At 41.4% G+C, this 17104-nt stretch overlaps 1 protein-coding gene across 1 annotated transcript; it reads right to left on the bottom strand.

Moving 5' to 3' along the window:
* Window positions 1-291: 291 nt before the first annotated feature.
* Window positions 292-16840, bottom strand: CPB2 (carboxypeptidase B2). Its single transcript, XM_088521022.1, has 11 exons — window positions 16718-16840; window positions 13022-13097; window positions 10429-10553; window positions 10223-10331; window positions 9580-9681; window positions 8926-9030; window positions 5297-5413; window positions 4187-4277; window positions 1422-1624; window positions 614-698; window positions 292-485 (listed from the first exon to the last, which is right to left on the bottom strand). Exons 1-11 carry the CDS (start codon window positions 16786-16788, stop codon window positions 301-303), a joined length of 1269 nt encoding a protein of 422 aa, XP_088377148.1. The 5' UTR covers window positions 16789-16840; the 3' UTR covers window positions 292-300.
* Between the last annotated feature and the right edge of the window lie 264 nt (window positions 16841-17104).

Here is a 17104-nt window from a genome sequence, read left to right as displayed (position 1 = left end):
CCTGCAGGAGCGAATGATGAGACTCCAGACTATATTATATATATATGTATATATATATTAGTATTGCAATTGTGTCTTCTGAGTTGATGTCCTCAAAGCGCTGAAATAGTGTTGGCCGTTTTAAAAGTTTAGCTGAAAAAAGTCGCTGTATTCTAAAGTGAAAAGAAATAAAACTGATGTAGTCTTTTTTTTTTCCCCATGTAGAAACAACTGTGGTAAAGCAGCAAGCTGGAATAAATGATATTCAGTACCTGCTTGCGCAAAGTACAGGTCGTGGCTGTGGAATGCCAAATTAAAGCATCACGAGTTGCGGAGGACGTGTTTGGCGATCTCTTTGACACCTGCAAGCGCTTCCACGCAAGTCGGTTTAATTTCATGAGGAGGCAGCAAGAATCCGTAAGTTCCTGTGTCCCGAAGCTCAAAAGTAAAAGAATATTTAATGCCAAGATCGTAAGCCCAGTCATCTGAACCTCCAGGAGCTAAGTCTGTGCAAGGAAGGGAAAAGGAAAATAACAGCTGGAACCAGAACTCGAGTTTTCAGTGCAAAAGGCGGCCTCTGATGCCGCAGAGGACACACTATTGTGCTCACTGCTGGAGCAACCACCATACTTACAAATTGTGCGTGCGCCAGCGCCAGGTTTGTATGTTTTTCTGGTTGTCCTCTTAATAACTTTAGCCACTTCGTTTGCCAGACTCTCCTGAAATGAGCAGAACATTATCAGCATTACAACCTCGTGGCAGTGGTTTGTATATATTCAGGTAGGATTTCTTTTTGCTTGTGCTCCAGACCCCTTTTTAGTTAGCCAGCCACAGCACCACTCTGCCAGTCCAGAAAGATTTAAATGGGGTTAGTATGGTACCGCCTGCCCAACGGAGGATGTATTTGTGCCATTTCTGTGGTTTGTTGGCCCAAAGCTCAAAATCTGCATAATTTGGCATGCTTTGATCATATGATTAAGACTATCTGAAATAAATATCTCTAGAAAAACACATTAGTAAAAACAGCAAGCATCCACCAGAATGTTTTATTGCTCAGGTGTGTGAACTTTTGTTTGATTTTTCGTTTCCCACCCAAGTAACTCTAAAGTTTGTATAAAGCATGAAAAATAATTACAAATTTATCCAACTGCCTTATCAAGTTGTCCAAAAAACTTTGACTCAGACTGTTGAGCAGCACATGGAAAGTATCAGAAATTTATGAAGCCCTGGAATATTTTCCTTTTTCCATGGCTTTCCAAAGCGTGCTGCTTTTACACATTGCTAGGCCAACCCAAATTCCTTTAAGTTCTTAAGAATATCTGGCGAGATCTCCTTCCCAAATCGTTATCATCAGAGAGTTGTGACTCCCTTGTTGCCAGCCTAACCAAGCACCATAAGAAGTCCTGGAATAAATGTGAAACTTAGGAAGTGGGAAGACTTACCAGCTCATCATGGTCTTTACTTCTGTTGGTAGTGTAAGAATATGGGAACAAAACCATCTGGGAGTAAGAGTGCATCGTTATGTAGGCTTTAACGATGTCTTTATGGTTCCTGAGAAAGCGAGCCACTGCTCTCACTTCTGGTTCAGACTCTGGGTAGGGACCACAGTAAATCTCATGACATGCATAGGAAGATGCTCCTTCACCTGTGACAGAAGAGAGAACACTATCACTTTTAGCAAAACTTAAGTAAACATAATTTTTTCCCTCCTATGGTTAAGTGAACTTGAGTTTTTCCCTCCTGTGTTATCTGTTTAGCCAGTGCAAGAACAGATTATGGTGCCAATATAGAGAAAACACAGACTCTTTCATGCTATGGGAAGCGCTTGTGTTCTGGCAGAAATCAGTGCGAGATTACTCAGATTTCTCACCTGCTGTACTCCAGAAAAAAACAAAAAAATCGAAGCAAAATCAAAATGGTTCAAAGGCTGGGTAAAAAGTCCTACAGGGGAGCATGAAAGTGCTCTGTTTCTTTAAATTCATCAGGAATGGGATTGTGAGAGTCCTGCTAAAGGTCTAGAAGTACTAGAAGTTCCAGAAAAACATCTAGAAGTCCTAGACATGCTATAAAATCACAAAGTTCTGAAGGGAAAAGACAGATTCTAACAAGTTACTTGAGGGGGAAGATAATGACCATTGCACAAATCAAACTGTAAGGAATGTTAGTTTTTAAGAATGAGAAAAACTATGCACTGGAACAAGTTATCAGAAGAATTAGTGATTCCCCATTTTTGATACTTACACCCTTCTGTTATACAGTGGAAGAAGCAGAAATACGCTGAAGAGTGGACTGTGGGGAAAGAGTGGTAACAAACGTGTCTGGAAAATATGGACTAGGGGGGAATCAGAAACAGGTTTTGGGACAGGGAAGGATGTGCCACAGCTTTTTTTTTTTTTTTTTTTTTTTTCCTTTCGTGTTCCAGTATATATATGTTCAATGAATTGAGAGGTACAGGATGATTTTCAGGGAGTCCATGAAAATGCATGCACGTGAAAATACAAACCGTTCCTGGCATCTGCGTAAAACCTTGTGAAAGTGAGTAAATCAGAATGCCACATTTTATACTGCTGTGTTTGGCACAGAATTTAGTACCTGGCCAAGAAAAAAGACAATGAAGAATCTATTTCCTGGACATCTTGGTTCCTGCTTTTCTAAATTCTTGTGAAATATATGAGAAAATAATGTGAAAAACATGGAGGAATTCTAGGTCTCCAGTCCAGGCAAATTTAGTTTCACGGAGCAAATTCAAAATAATGTGTTCTTTTAGTGGAACAAATTTGTCTTTTATTATTATAAAAGAAAAGCATCAGCGCATCAAGGAGTGTACTTTTCATAAAAACCATGAGGGCTTTGTTCCTGTTCAGAAAATTCTTAACTGAACTGAGCAGCTGAAAAGGAAGAACAGATAAACACAGCAATACAGCCCTGATTAAATGCGTAGATTTAACCCCTGGAATTCTGCAGTGATGTGAAGTGTATTTGCAAGCAAAGCTGAAGCCAATAGAAGTCTTCAATTCCAACTTAGGGCTTGAGGGTCTTATTGAATTCATTATCTTTTGTGCAGCTACATTAATAATAGGGATTTTGCAATCCAGAATATGTTCAGAATAAAATCTGTCGAACCATTGCTATCGATTATGATTCAAAGCTTTATCTGACTCAATGCAAGCAATATTTTTTATGGTAGGTAGGACTTTTTTTTTTGCCATCATTTTACTGACTCCATAGAACTAAAAAGAGTAGAAACCTCTGGAGATCCTCGCAACTGCAAACATAAGTTATTGTAAGCATGTGGCTTTGCTGCTTAGATTCATCTATACAAGGAGCAGTTTCTGTCTGATGACCCTACAAGGTGGTGAGGCTTCTCTCTTTCATCTTTTCAACCCTGTCTAGGTGAGGTGCACGGGATAAGTGAAAACTGTGTCATTGTATCCCTAGTCACTCAAATAAGATGCTCCAGTTCTGGCCTGTCAGAATGTACGCTTTGCTCAAACGGTTTTTTTAGAGAGGACCCACTCTGTGGTCTTCTTGCGTTATTCTCCTTTTTGTAAGGCAGAATCACTTGTCTGGCTCAAAAGTTATTAACCACCAAAAGTGTTTGGCAAGTCACATACATTATTAAAGGTGACCAGTTGGGACAAAACAGTGGAGAATTTACTCTCCTGAGTGTTGAAATGGAGATTGGGTGGCGTGGCAAGGGCCACCTCTTCCTTTCTGTCTCCCATAACCTGTATCACACGTCTTAGTGTGAGGTGAAACACAGGATACAGCATCTTGCCCCCCTTCTCTCTTGTCATGGCCCTGGGAAAAGGCTAGTCCTTAGTGTGGAGTCCTTAGGAGGAAAATCCTAGGTCCCCACAAAAAGTATCTCAAGTTGAGGAACTGTTCTTCTCTTCATAGATGTTATTTGGGTGCATTCATCTTTACATCCACAGTAACTTTGTGAAAGGGAAATTAGAGCCCTGGAACAGGCTGCCCAGAGAGGTTGTGGAGTCTCTTTCTCTGGAGATCTCCCAAACCCTCCTGGATGCCACCCTGTGCCACGTGCTCTAGGTGTCCCTGCTGGAGCAGGGGGGTTGGACTAGATGATCTCTAGAGGCCCCTTCCAACCTCAACCATTCTGTTATCCTGTGAAATATTTTAAAACTAAGAACTTTGAATGTTGAAACTGAGGCAGAGAGAAAACGGGAAGGAGATGAGATCGTACCACACCACTGTGCATCAAAGTTCCTGTTCATGTCGGTACCGATACACTTGCTGTTACCGTGTGAGGAGCGGCTCTTTCTCCATAGCCGTTTCTGTGAAAAGAGACAGAGAAGCCAGGGTGCACAGAAAAAAAGTAAGGAAAGTTATGTCATCATTTCCTTGCATAGCTAAATATACCTTCACATTTGTATCTCTGTAGTCATGTGCTAATGAAGGGGCAAAAAAAAAAACCAGAAAGATTATAAAACCACAATCTAATTGCCAGAAAAGCTGAGTGATGAGACTGTGTGTTGGACAGGAAAAGATGTGGACATTTTTAGTCTGACTTCAATAGACTTGCACAGTGGAAGGAGGGGAGGAGACCTACTATTTAGTCAGGTATATAAGTTTACAAGGACAACCTTTCTGTAGGGACTGTCAGGCATGTGGAAAGCTGGGAATCCAGTGTGCAGTTGTTGGGCTGTATGTTGGATGTGGACATCCAAATACAAGCAGAGGTGAGATGAAAATCCAAAGAGTAAAGAAGAGATTTAAAAACAAACACAGACAGACTGACAAAAAAAAACTTAAGGGTATAAAAATCAACCATGTTGGCTTCTCAGAATCTCAAACCAGTCAGTAAAAAAGAATCCTGGGCCAAGACTTTCACTTATTGTACCTCTATTTATCTGACATGGAAAAGAAAAAAAAGAAAAAAAACCCTCCTGGGCTGTTTTGCAGGATGAAGGAGTTACTGGCTGTGACCAGTCTGATGCAGTACACTATTCCCTTGGGCTGGATTGTGCCAGCACGTGCAGCCTCTCGGATGAAGGCTGGCAGAGGTATTCGTGATGTCTGAAAGTGTTAAAATCGCAGGATGGGATGCTGTTATTTCCAAATGCCTTTCCAGTAGTTTGGAAGACAGGAAGGTTCTAAGGGTGAGATATCAATTCGCCACAGTATTTGCCATACTTTAAAGGAGGCAGCAGAAGGGCAGACATTTCAAGTGCAAATCAATAAGTTTGGGCATGCAGTTCCGAAGTGGAAATTATGCTGCAAACGTCCGCCCTGGCAGTTCCCACAAAGGACATGTCAGTGTGTTCCACAGTGTGTCTAAAAAGCCTCTACATACAGAGGGGTCGCTCCACGTGTACTCATAGCCATCCACGTTCACCACAGGCATGACGTAGAAATCCAAGTGCTCCAGCAGTCTCGACATGATCTGGTCTCTCTCATGGAAATAGACTGTCTGTAAAACACCAGGAAGAGTTTTTAAAAGCACTTATGATGGTGTTTTTCTTACCTTCCCGAAAAGGTACTTGGTGGTCTATGTAAAATAACCATGCAATTATTACACCAGGTTACCTTGTGATGGGTGAGTATCACATCAGAGAAACTGCTCCTGCAAATAGCACTTTGGCAGGAACTCCGAAGGGGGGAAACAGGGAATCGAACTGGTACAGGCAATCAGACACACTACAGTTGTCTAATGTTAACTAGTGGGTTATGAGATAGAGCTGAAAGCTATAAGGAAGAAAACTTGAGCATTTGCTGTTTGTATAAATAAATAGTTGTGGGAGGGGAGAATAGCACAAAAATAGCATAAAGTCACATAAGCACAAAAATAACAACATTTCATGTAGCTGCTGTACGTAACAATATTCTTTCTGGTTTCATTCTGAGCTCAAGGCGCCTGTATGCAAAGAGCCAAAAAAAACACTCCTAGTTTTGCCTCACAGTTTATTTTGAAGGCTTAAGTGATTCCTAACCCAGTTATAGGGTCACCACACAGGGATAAATTTTAATCTAGATAAGTGAATGTGTTTCTAATAAAATAGATTAGGTCTTTAATTATATCTTCTTTTTCTTTATGCCTTATTTGAAGCTTTTTCTCTTATTTCAGATTCTTCCCACTTTTCCTCACACAATGGACTTGCTCTGAATTAAGTGGAAAGTGTCAATCTGTCTACCATCTAACAACAAAATTAAATGATAAAAAGTGGAAACATGATAAAAATGCCTCATTTTTGCAAAAGAGAGCACTACTGATGTTAATGTGTGAGCAGATGTCTATTAATGTCAGATTTGAAAATGTTTCTTTGTGAAGGGATATAGGAACAATATTTGAATTTGAGACACGTAAGTTGAATCAAGGGGAAGGAGAAACTAAATGTTCAGCTTGTTACTGCTGAAAAATATTGCGGGGACATTTCGCTGGCACAGTGACAGCACAGCTGGTAATTATTTGGAGCAGCGTGAAAAGGGCAAATGCATTTCTCTCCAAGGGAGCCTTAAAGGCTGGGATTATCAGTGGGGCATAAGGTACATTCAGCTGTATCTGTACCTAACTCTCACAATCATCTCCTTTAAAAATGTTACAGTCTTTGAGGTTTTATAATTGTGACTGAGGATAGAAATACACGTGTTTATATTCCTTTATAATTTATTATTTTTATTTAGTTCTATCATGGGCAAACTGTAATTCAGCTTTCAAGGACTCATCTGTGCTCTGGCGGCAGTGCTGGTGACTGTGAAGTCGCAATCTCATCTGGTTTGTTTTTATAGCGAACTTTGTTTTGTGAACAAGTAATTGAATAAATGTCTCAGAGAATTATTTGCTCAATTATTTGTTGAGTTTATTTCTTGGGAACCTGTTTTTCTGCTCCACAGTAAGAACTGAAAGAAAAGCCCAGCACAGTGAGTTTTGCCTGCAGTGCTGAGCAGAAATGTCTTAAATCAAAAAGACCAAAGATGTCTTTTTTTGGCGCAAACCCCTTGTCTGTCTCTCGGCCTCCCCTTGTTGACTGTCCTGAGCTGAACGAGATCACTAGAGACGAGGCCTGACCGTTGGTCTGGGGCTGCATAATGAAGGTGCAGAGGTTCAGGATGCCAATCTCCACCTCTCAGCAGCTGCTCATGATGGCAAAGAGCAGGACAGGGGCAGTAGGTTCATCCTCCCAAGCCTTTTTTTTTTTTTTCCTCCTAGAGTTATCCAGAGGGAAATCCTTGATTCCCAAGCATTTCCATATTGTGGCCATGGTTTCTGGATGGCATTCTGGAAGGCAGCTACATAAGCAAATTGAAGTTCTGGTCTAGCTTCAAGGAGAAAATGTCATGAAAGAGCAGCAATTTGTCTTTCCATTTTCCGTAGAAGAACAGGCCATTCTAAGAATGGAAAACAATAAAATGGGAGTGATTCTGTGATACCGATCTCTTCTGGGGTTGTTCACAGCCCTGTTGCTCCCAGCTTTTCTGCTTACACAGTCCTTGTATGCCTGTCTCCTCCTGCAGAGCCACAAGACCTTTTCCACCTCCAATCCCTACTCTGGAACTCTTTAGTATAGGTCTTTTTGCATTTTTATCCCTGGCCTGTGGGACCCTTATTTTATTTTATAAGTGATAACTCCTTACCTTTATTGTGATAACTGGTTAGACTATATATATTTTGAATGTGGTCTGAGGTTTTTTGTTGTTGTTTTCAGTTTAGATTTAGGCAGTGCATTGCAACATTTTTCTTTATTTTACATCCAGGTAATGAGGGCATTTCTGTGTAAATATTTGGATACCTATGCCCATATTTTCACTTAAAGTTTTCATTTACTTTGTTCTTGATAACAACACATTTATATTCTGATTATTTGACTGTGATGTGCTACGCTGTTTGTTGTAGGGCCTGTTGTAATAGCTTGCTTTTCTCCTCATTCTGCAGATGAATGATTCTGCCTAACGATGGTAAGAGAGCAAATGACATGGGGGCCTCGAGTCTAACGAAGGCATAAATAGCAGAGATCTTGTCTCTTGGAGTTATTGGAGTAACTACTGATGTCCGGAAGCAGCCAACCTGACGTGAGAGAAGGCTGAACTCATCTGGGCTGGGAGACAAGAGGGGTCTCTTTATAAATGATGTTCCTATGCTGAATTTATCACTGCTCATGCTGAGTGCATAATACAGGCTCATCCCATCAGTGATCACTGGTTTCCATGCACTAAGATTATACATATGCATGGCAATGGTTGCCTCTCATGTCCTGAGAGTTTCTCCACCAAGAATGGTGCCATCAGAAGGTGGCCTGTGTGGCCTCATGCTCTGAATGAGGTAAATCCAGGAAAAATCATGAGCATAAATAGAAAATCAGAGGCCTCAAGAGCAGTGGCAGCAGGCAGAGCAGCAGGTGACATCTCACAGAAAGAGCTAAATGAGTTGTAGGTGTGCCTGTGATTTAGCCTCTTTACACAGCCTGTTGATACAGAGCATTGTCATGGCAGGAGCAAGCAATGTTGGATGTGGGGTCCCTGTCACACTAGAGAGGCAGGGAGGGACTGAACAAGGATTGTGGGATATCCCAAGCTCACTCTGGGTGCCCTCTGATCTACGTCAGGCCGTGCCAGCCAGACTGTGGTGGACGCGAGACACCATGCGCTGTTTGACACCAAGACCAGAGCCAGGATCATTCCTTGGCAGGGATCCAAGAGGCGATATAGACAGTTTGAGCTCTTTTCCATTTGATCCATATGACGTTTTTCCTCCCTCTCTCTCTTTTCCTCCCATCCCCACTGATGCACACGTATACATCCACAAGCACTGCTGTATATACACTGCTGTATATAAACGTTAAACACAGATCTCCTGTTGGTGCTCTGCAAGTAAATGGCTTAAGACACTGTAGAAGTCAGAACACAAGTTGCAAGAGGAGGAGGTAAATAGCATCAAAATATCTTACTTTGCTTCAAAAACAGTAGTCAAATATGTTATCTACTCACATGGGCTACGAACCACAGGCAGAAAGCAGGAGAAATCCACTCTCTAGCGTGGATGCCACAGTCAATCCATATCGTGTTTTTGGCTTTTTCCAGATTTTTGGAAAGCTGACAGAAGAGAAATTTTATTAAAATGCCACTGCTTAAAATGCTTTGCTTAAATTGGAAGCAAAAAATATAACCAAGATGAAAGAAGAGGCGTCTGTCTTGTAGGGAGAGCTTAGGCTGATCTTGGGCACATTACTGCTTTCATTTGCATTAGCTTATGGTAAAAGAGCACCTGCAGCGGGGTCCTAACATGAGCACCAAGACCACAGCAGTAGCTGAGGTAAGGAGAGAAGATCACCAAGTATTTGGGACATGGACCTAGATTGCCTTTATAAGGAGGAGGCTATCAGCCACGCGAGTATTGCATGTTCTTGGATGGTGGCCCAGGTGTGGTGAATTCTCTGGCTTTCAGTGACCCAGTAAGGGAGTTAAACTGGTCAAAGATAATGACTCTTTATTGGAAGAACATAGGAAAGTTCTAAAAAGGCAAAAAGATACAGATTGGTAAAATATACATATAAATATAGATGTAGGAAAGCGTCTTGGCCAAAACCCTTCACTTGCTTGCATTGCTACTTCAAAGTACTTCACAGTAAGTCACAGTGCTACCTTCAAAATATAAAGTGGTCGTTTCTCAAATGAGGATCCAATATATATTTTCTGGAGAAGGTCAGAATGAGTTTTCACCATTTCATCCATCCAAAAATATATCTACAAAGATGAAGTGGATCAATTAGTGTATGGATCTTTTCCATCTTGTTTCCCCTCATCCCTGAAAGAGGTCTGAACCTGGATTCAATCTGCTTCCCAAAGTGCTGCTTCCTTCCAGTGACTGGAAGGAGAAACTAGCAACTCCAACCACTTACCCCTTGCCTGACTCTGATTTCTTTAAAAAGAAACTATAGGATACAATCACAGCAGTATTACACTGAAACTCCTCTTTAATTTCATTTGGTTAAAGTACTATTCTTTTCATATCTTAGAGATTTATGTGATGTTTTGCTGCTGCATTTCCCTTCTGAGCTGGCTGTGTTGGAGTGGGGGTTTGAAGTAATGAACGTGTAAAAGATTTTTTCTTTAGCTGTGTGCTTCCTCTATCCAGCCATTACAGTAGTTATAACTCTCACTAGCTGGGCAATACAATGGTAACTCTTTACCTGTAGGTGATTTCCTTCCCTGTCTCCTTTCTAAACCACCAGACAAATTTGACCTCTAAATAAAACTACAGAGGATTACAACAAAAATATCTTACTTCTCTCATGGAATGGTAGTTTTCATAATATGATGAGGAACTGCGTGGATTGACTGTGTCATTGATGGTCTGTTTTTCAATAAGTCCTTGAACATCTGTCACCAAAACTCTAAATAAGAAAGAAAGAGCACAACCACTGAGCAAAAGATAGTGCGGCCAAACAACTTTACCTGAAGCATTCATGACAAGGAATAAGCAATTCATACTTGTGCGTGATAGTCAGTCTCCTTAATTCAGCCTTTATACTGTTAATAAGGGATGCATTGACATAGAAATGGACTTCATTGTCCTTCTTGATGTATTCAACTGTAACAGGCTGCCACAGAATGACCTGCAAAGTTTGCAAGAATGTTTTATTTTTATGAAGGAAAGAAAAAATATGCCATTAACATTTAATAAGCATTTTGAAAATGATCAAAGCATATGTTTTCAATTTAAGAGACCATGTATAACAAGCAGTTTAATGTTCCGTGTGCTTTGTTAGTGCTTTCTGCTACTGCTGGAAATGAAAAGTGTGTATTTAAGAAATGTTTATAATGACTCTTCTGCACATAAATTCATAAATCAAGAGCAAAGACAGGAACACAGCCTTCTCTGAGACAATATTTCTGGTATAATGGATATGTTTAGCCAGTTATTATGTTACGTGTTTGCAGGTCTGCTGAGAGTTATTTTCCCTTGGGGTATTTGGGGAATTAATGAAGATCAGACCAGTCTTTGTAGTTATTGTATTCACTGATTACTTTGATCAGGGGTGAAATAAATGCCAGAAGGAGTTTGAGTCAAGATAAAGCAGCAATACAGAGATTAGAAATGGGAGGAAAAATAGAAAATGAGATTCTTATTGGTAAAATTAAATCTTATACAATAATATAATCAGAAACCAAGATACTCAATAAGAGACTGAAGCTATAGAAACAGTAATACCAAAAGACATAGGGGTGACAGTAAGCAGAAAATTAGACATGAATTTACAATGTGAAAAAGGTCAGTATAATTCTTGGCTGCATGCTTAAAGAGGTACAACATGGAGTCACTAAAAAAATAGACACATTTCACTCTTTCTGGAGAAGTTACACTGGGAATATTATACTCAGCTTAGGACACTTGTGTTTCCAGGAACATATCAGCAGTCAGCAGTTTACCTGACCATTTCCCAGACAAAACACACTTGCAGCATCATTCAGAGAACTCTTCCATGTTTCTAATCAAGACTTTGGAATGATAGATGGCAAAACATTAGGGCCCCAGGTGCAATACTGCATTGTGCTGCCCACGTAGCTGACCTAGTCTCAGTGTAGGTATCTCAGACACTGTCATTGGCAGGGTGGCTGCAGGATCTCATGCCTCGGAGTTGCTGCAAAAACACACCCAAGAATCAAGCTGGATGCCACATTCACCTGCTCTGATATCCCTGGTGCCCTGGTTAGCCTGTTGCCGGACCGAGGCCCTCCCGTTGAGGTTTGGTTTCTCCCTGCTGAAGATGTCCTTCTAGCTGAGAATAAGGAGATATAAAGAACTCTAGGCTGGCATGGCCGAGTGGGCAGAGGGGCGATGAGTGCTGGTAAAAGAGAAACTTTTATAATCTGCAGCATAACTGGTCATCAGCCCATCATCAGCCATGGTCAGTACTGCCTCAGCTATGGCTGGTTAAGACCGATACAGATGTTTCTGGGTCTGGGTCTTCTAATGAATGCTATTGTAAGGATAAAGTGCCTCCTAAATGCCACAAGCTGAGGATCTGCTTTTTTTGTGTGTGTGTGCGTGTGTGTGTGTGTGTGTGTGTTTTGCTTTGTTTTGAGGGATTGTTTTATAAATTTCTGCTTAAACAGCTCATCTACTTAGGGAAAAACACATTGATTTTTTAAGTGTTAAAGAATTTTGTATAATGATCTGAATACTATTGCTACGGTGTTGAGGAGTTTAGAATACGTTGTGAGGTAAGGATACCATATGTAGTTTTGTTGCCTTTTTCTCCTCTCCTTTTCCTTGACATGCGAAGGTGAAAGAGAGCAAGTAAAGGAATCCGAATTTGTGGGAACTGAAGCGGAGGGTGAGACAAGGCCAGGAGGGATAATGGAAGAGGAATTGAGATAGGCATAGAATAGGAACCAAGAAAGACAGGGAAGGAGTGTGGTTAAAGACATCATTAAAAGCTCTCAGCCGTCTGGGACACATCTTCAATCGTGTTGGTTATGTTGGTTGAGGGAATGTAAGTTATGTTGGTTGAGGGAATGGTTACATTTTTTGTTGCGGAATGTTGACTTTAGACTAACTATTAGGCTGTGGTTGGGAAAATACTTTTGAAGAGGAAGAGCTGCCATATTTTAATTAAATTCTCTCTTCTGCAGTGACAGGTACAAGTGAAAAAGCCCCACTAGATTTCTTAGCAATAGCAGAAGAGACTTTTATCATCTAAATGCTGCTTTAAGAAAAATACCACTTTGGTAAGCCCTGCTCTTCAAAGCCCTACAAGGCATGTGATTCAAAATTGCTTTGGTCTAAAGTATTGGAATTCCCTGACAAATGTGGTGATAACTTACTGTGTGTTGGCACTTTACCAACTTCGCAGTGTGCTAGTGCACAAAACCAATTGCAGAAATCTGAGTTCAGATATAACTCACCAAAGCACTGCAGAGTTCTTCTTATGTAAATCGTAAGATACCAGAGCAGTGAAAACATAGCTTTTGTTGAGCTGCTTTATTAGGAGAAAAGAATGAAAGGCAGAGGGCTAAATATTCCTCTGGGGTAAAATGGTATTTGTGAGCTAGACCTAGAGAGAAATAGGGAACTGGTTACCTCAGTGGTGTTCAACAAATTCTGAAGGGCTTCAACTTGTTCGTCCGTTTGTGGGAGAGCGCACAGAACTTCATCCCTGGAAAGACACAGGTATTCGGATAAAGCACAGCTACCTGAAACCATCACAGGTCATGAAAGACAGGCTTGGCCTTACTTGTGTCCCCTCTCTTGGCTACCATGAGCTTAAAGAGGACTCCGTAGCAAGAATGCTGGGCCCAGTTTTAGCCTTGACTTTTGCCAATCTGTCAAAATATGAAAGAGCTGGTGCAGGGCCTCGGTAACCATTAGCTTCTGCAGATTGCTCCTGGGAGCTGGTGCCAGCACAGGGCAGCCCTGGCTAATGCAGAGCACAGCAGGCATGAATCTGGACTGGATTGGGAAGACATCTTTCCTCTTGTCCCCTAAGTTTCTGGAGTTCATTCATCCTTTGGCACTGACATGAGTCCTCTCAGCCTGCTGCAAAAGGCAAACACAGCATTCCATGGATGTGCAGAGGGCGCTACCATCATCCTTCCTACTCCAATCCGTTTTTACTGCTCTCCTCGTTTCTCTCCCTCTGTGAGTTATGCAGGTTTCCAAGCACTTGGCACCACTGTCCTCCCTCCCTGTGCAGTAACTAATATTGCCTCTTCTACTTGAAACCCATGGCCCGAACATGCTGTCCAGGGAGATGGCCGTCCAAACTACTCCTGTGCTTGACTGCACCATCAAGGACAGACGTGAAATTCGCACACAGTTCAGCAGCTACGAAAGGACAATACTCGACCCCTGTGCAAAAACAGAATAGCAGCAGCTGGAGCACACACGTTGCAAGGAAGAGGGAGAAATAATTCAGCTCCCTGAAGAGATCTTTGTTGTCTAAATGCTTAAGAAAAATATCCCTCTGTATTGTAAATCCGGTCCTGATCTTCAGAGCTCTGCAAGCCATGTAGCTCACAATTGTGTTGTGTAGGCTTGAAAATAATTCATGTTTGTAGAGAGAGGAGACTCGGGAAGTATCTGACCCTTATTTCCACTTTCTGGGCTGGGGTGCGTCTCAGCCCTCTAATCGTGTGGAGCTTATGGCAGTGCATAAAGCAAGCACTGGGAAGTCCCTAAGAGCCCTGTCTCAAAAGACTGTTCTGAAAAGAAAAGAGGCAGGGCTCTCAAAACAAGTATTTTCAAGCTGCAGAACATGATTGTCACAACTCATTGTTGTTACTGATTTCAAGCAGAGACCTGACAGCATCCGGCAACCAGGTGATTTATCTTTTCTACTTTTAGCTAGGCTCCAGGCAATCACTATAGTTTCTCATGCAGAACCAACAATATGCCAGCCTTATTCCTGGCCATCACCTTATTTCCACCATCATTTGACAGAGCATCAAATAGCAATCAGGGATAGGCAGGGGCTGGCGGTTTGCCTATTTCTTTAGACGAGTGAACTCCAAAGCCTGCATTTGGGACTGTTTCAAAAGTGAGTTTGTCTCATGGTGATGTTTGCCACAGGGAGCCTTTTCAGAAGGGAGACCAGATGGTTTTTCATTTTCAGTGGTTCTAGCATCTTCATCTGAGCTGCTTACTATCTTTATAAAGAAATAGGCACTTTGAGGGTTCAGTTAATCTGACCTATTTTAGATGTGTGGGCTGACCTGGAATTAATTACTATACATTAGTACAAACATATGTTTCTCTCCATTGGCTGTACAGGAGGTGAAAGGAACTTGTTCTTAACGCAGAATTATGCAGAAAACACAGGTCAGATGAATCCCATCCGGAGACCCTGGCCACCATCTCACAGACAGATATAAATCAGTTCTCCATAGTCATCTTAGTCCCTTCACCCCTCCACTCCACTGCATTTCTTGATCACTAGGAAGGCAACTGGCACTGCTTGTTGTATGGGCTGATGAAAACTGAGCATCAGCATTGGCTCAGTGTGTGTGCCCAGAGCCTCATAGCCTGGCTTCCTTTAAACCCTATGTGTCCCTTCTGCCTGATGTCTCCAGAAGAGAGGCCTTCTTACTTGTCTACTGCTCAAAGTTTTACCCAGGCTCTCAGCAGGTTATATTACTAGAGGAATACTGCAAAGATCTTCCGTCCCCTCAGACCTCGTCGCCTGGTGCCTGTGTCCCTCATCTGTTTAGCTTGAGGAACATACTGCTAGTTTCCTCTTTCAAGAGCCTATTCCACTCTTCCTGTCCTTGCTCCCTCACTGATGAAAGATTTTCTCCCAGCTCTGGTGACCCTGCCATGTCAGGCTCCACTCAAGTGGTCATTTTCATGTGACATTTTCAAAGCAATATCTTTGTCTTGCGTCTCTTCCAGTTGCTGGTGTTCGGGCGACTCTCTCCTTACACAGCTGCAAACCTCTTACAGGGAATTCCTTCGGATTCTTTGCTAAATATCTTTGCTGTGATGCAAGACGAAATTTGTATCACTGTTTAAGCTGTTAGTCTTCCCGGAGAAGAGATTCTGTTTATGGGTGCTCTTTTCTCCTGCCCTGTTGGCTCTCAGATCATCTCCAGCTTTCTCTTTTCCCTATGGTTCAGTTCAGTGAGCTACATGCTATCCACTCCTTCACAAGTCCTGCATTATTTGGTATTTTTCTTAGCAGTTCAAATGCAGTAATCATGCAATAAACTTTCAAAGAGAAGCTTTAATGCAAAACCATTCAATTCTTCAATCCTAGCATCAAATAAAAGTAAAAAGTCAAATAAAGGCAAAAACACAGAGCAATGTTGCTCCTCTAAATTCACCTTAGAGGTTATTTATCTGTTGCTTTGCTTTAACCCTTGACAACTCCATGGCAATCCACAACAAAATATGACTGCAACACAAGGTGAGATGGATGATCCTGGGTTGGAGGCACAAATTGAGGAGGTGTTCACCTGTCACAGTCCTGCCACTGACTTGTTGTGCAAAGTCACAGAAGGGCTGTGAGACATAACTCATTATTATTTGTGTAGCTATTTGAGTTCTGGGAGCAGGCACGGCTTTAATCGTGGCTCCCGCAGGTTGTCCAGCTTGCTTAGTATCACCACATGAGGGGGTTATCCTTTTAGTTCCACCTATTACAACATTTCAGGTTTTTAAACCACCGGCACACATAGAAAACAAAGCTCTTTGGCTGTCTTCATCTCTGGCATATGTTTTCATGTTTTAGCAAGGTGTTTGGGGGCGTTTCTGAAGTTTATCAATAGGTAGCAATAAAACTGCTCTGAATCGCTATACAAATACAAAATGGTTATTCAAAAGTGATTTATGACTAGAAAAAAGCAATCATAAAAGCTGGTGTAATAAGAAAACAGATTGTTAGCACTTCCAGAAATGATTTTTCTTTCTACCTCAAGAAGTAATTCATTTAAAGTCTTGTTTTAAGGCAAATGAAGCAAATTATTTTTTCCCATTAAGTTTCAGAATGCCCTTCATTGGCACTCGAAAGCACTGAATGAACAGAATTGATTTGCACTTAGACTGAAAAGAATAGCTTTAATATGATTAAAAACACAGGATTTATGAATGCAAAGACGACATAATAATTTCATTTCCTCCACCATCTATATATTACATAGTACCACATATCCAATTACAAGAGCAATAAATAAATGTCATCCTTTGCCAAATGTTTTCTTATGCAATTTGGAGATATTTTACCCTAGATTTTTCCTTTTCCAACCACACACTGACAACCTGGTAGCACCAACGAGTATTTACCTCAGAGGAATGAAGCCATGCTTCTCCTGAAGGCAGAAAAATAGAGTCAAAAAGAGCAGGAAAAACTTCATCCTAACAGCATTCACAATGAAACCCAATGCAATTGGAAAACCAAAGGTTCAGGACCCACATTAAGGATTTCAAAAATGTTATTTAAATAGTGGTTAAAATTTAATACTGTCTCTCACCTCAGTCCCATGCTCCTGGTGGCTGAGTCAATAGGACAGAATTCCCAGTGTGCTGGGAAGCGGACAGAGGGGAATAAATTGTTTGATAGTGCAGGTATAGCCTAAGGGTACGAATGCAATTGAATGAAAGCTCCCTTAGACATCGGGAGAATCCTGGAGCAGAGGTTAAGCATCAGGGCCTGGGTTACCTTCACTGGTC

Source organism: Tinamus guttatus, unplaced genomic scaffold (genome assembly GCF_059628265.1).
Source record: "Tinamus guttatus ecotype Peru unplaced genomic scaffold, ASM5962826v1 Tinamus_guttatus_pri_ptg000112l, whole genome shotgun sequence".
Taxonomy (NCBI): Eukaryota; Metazoa; Chordata; class Aves; order Tinamiformes; family Tinamidae; genus Tinamus; species Tinamus guttatus.
This window is presented reverse-complemented; position numbering and strand designations above follow the sequence as displayed.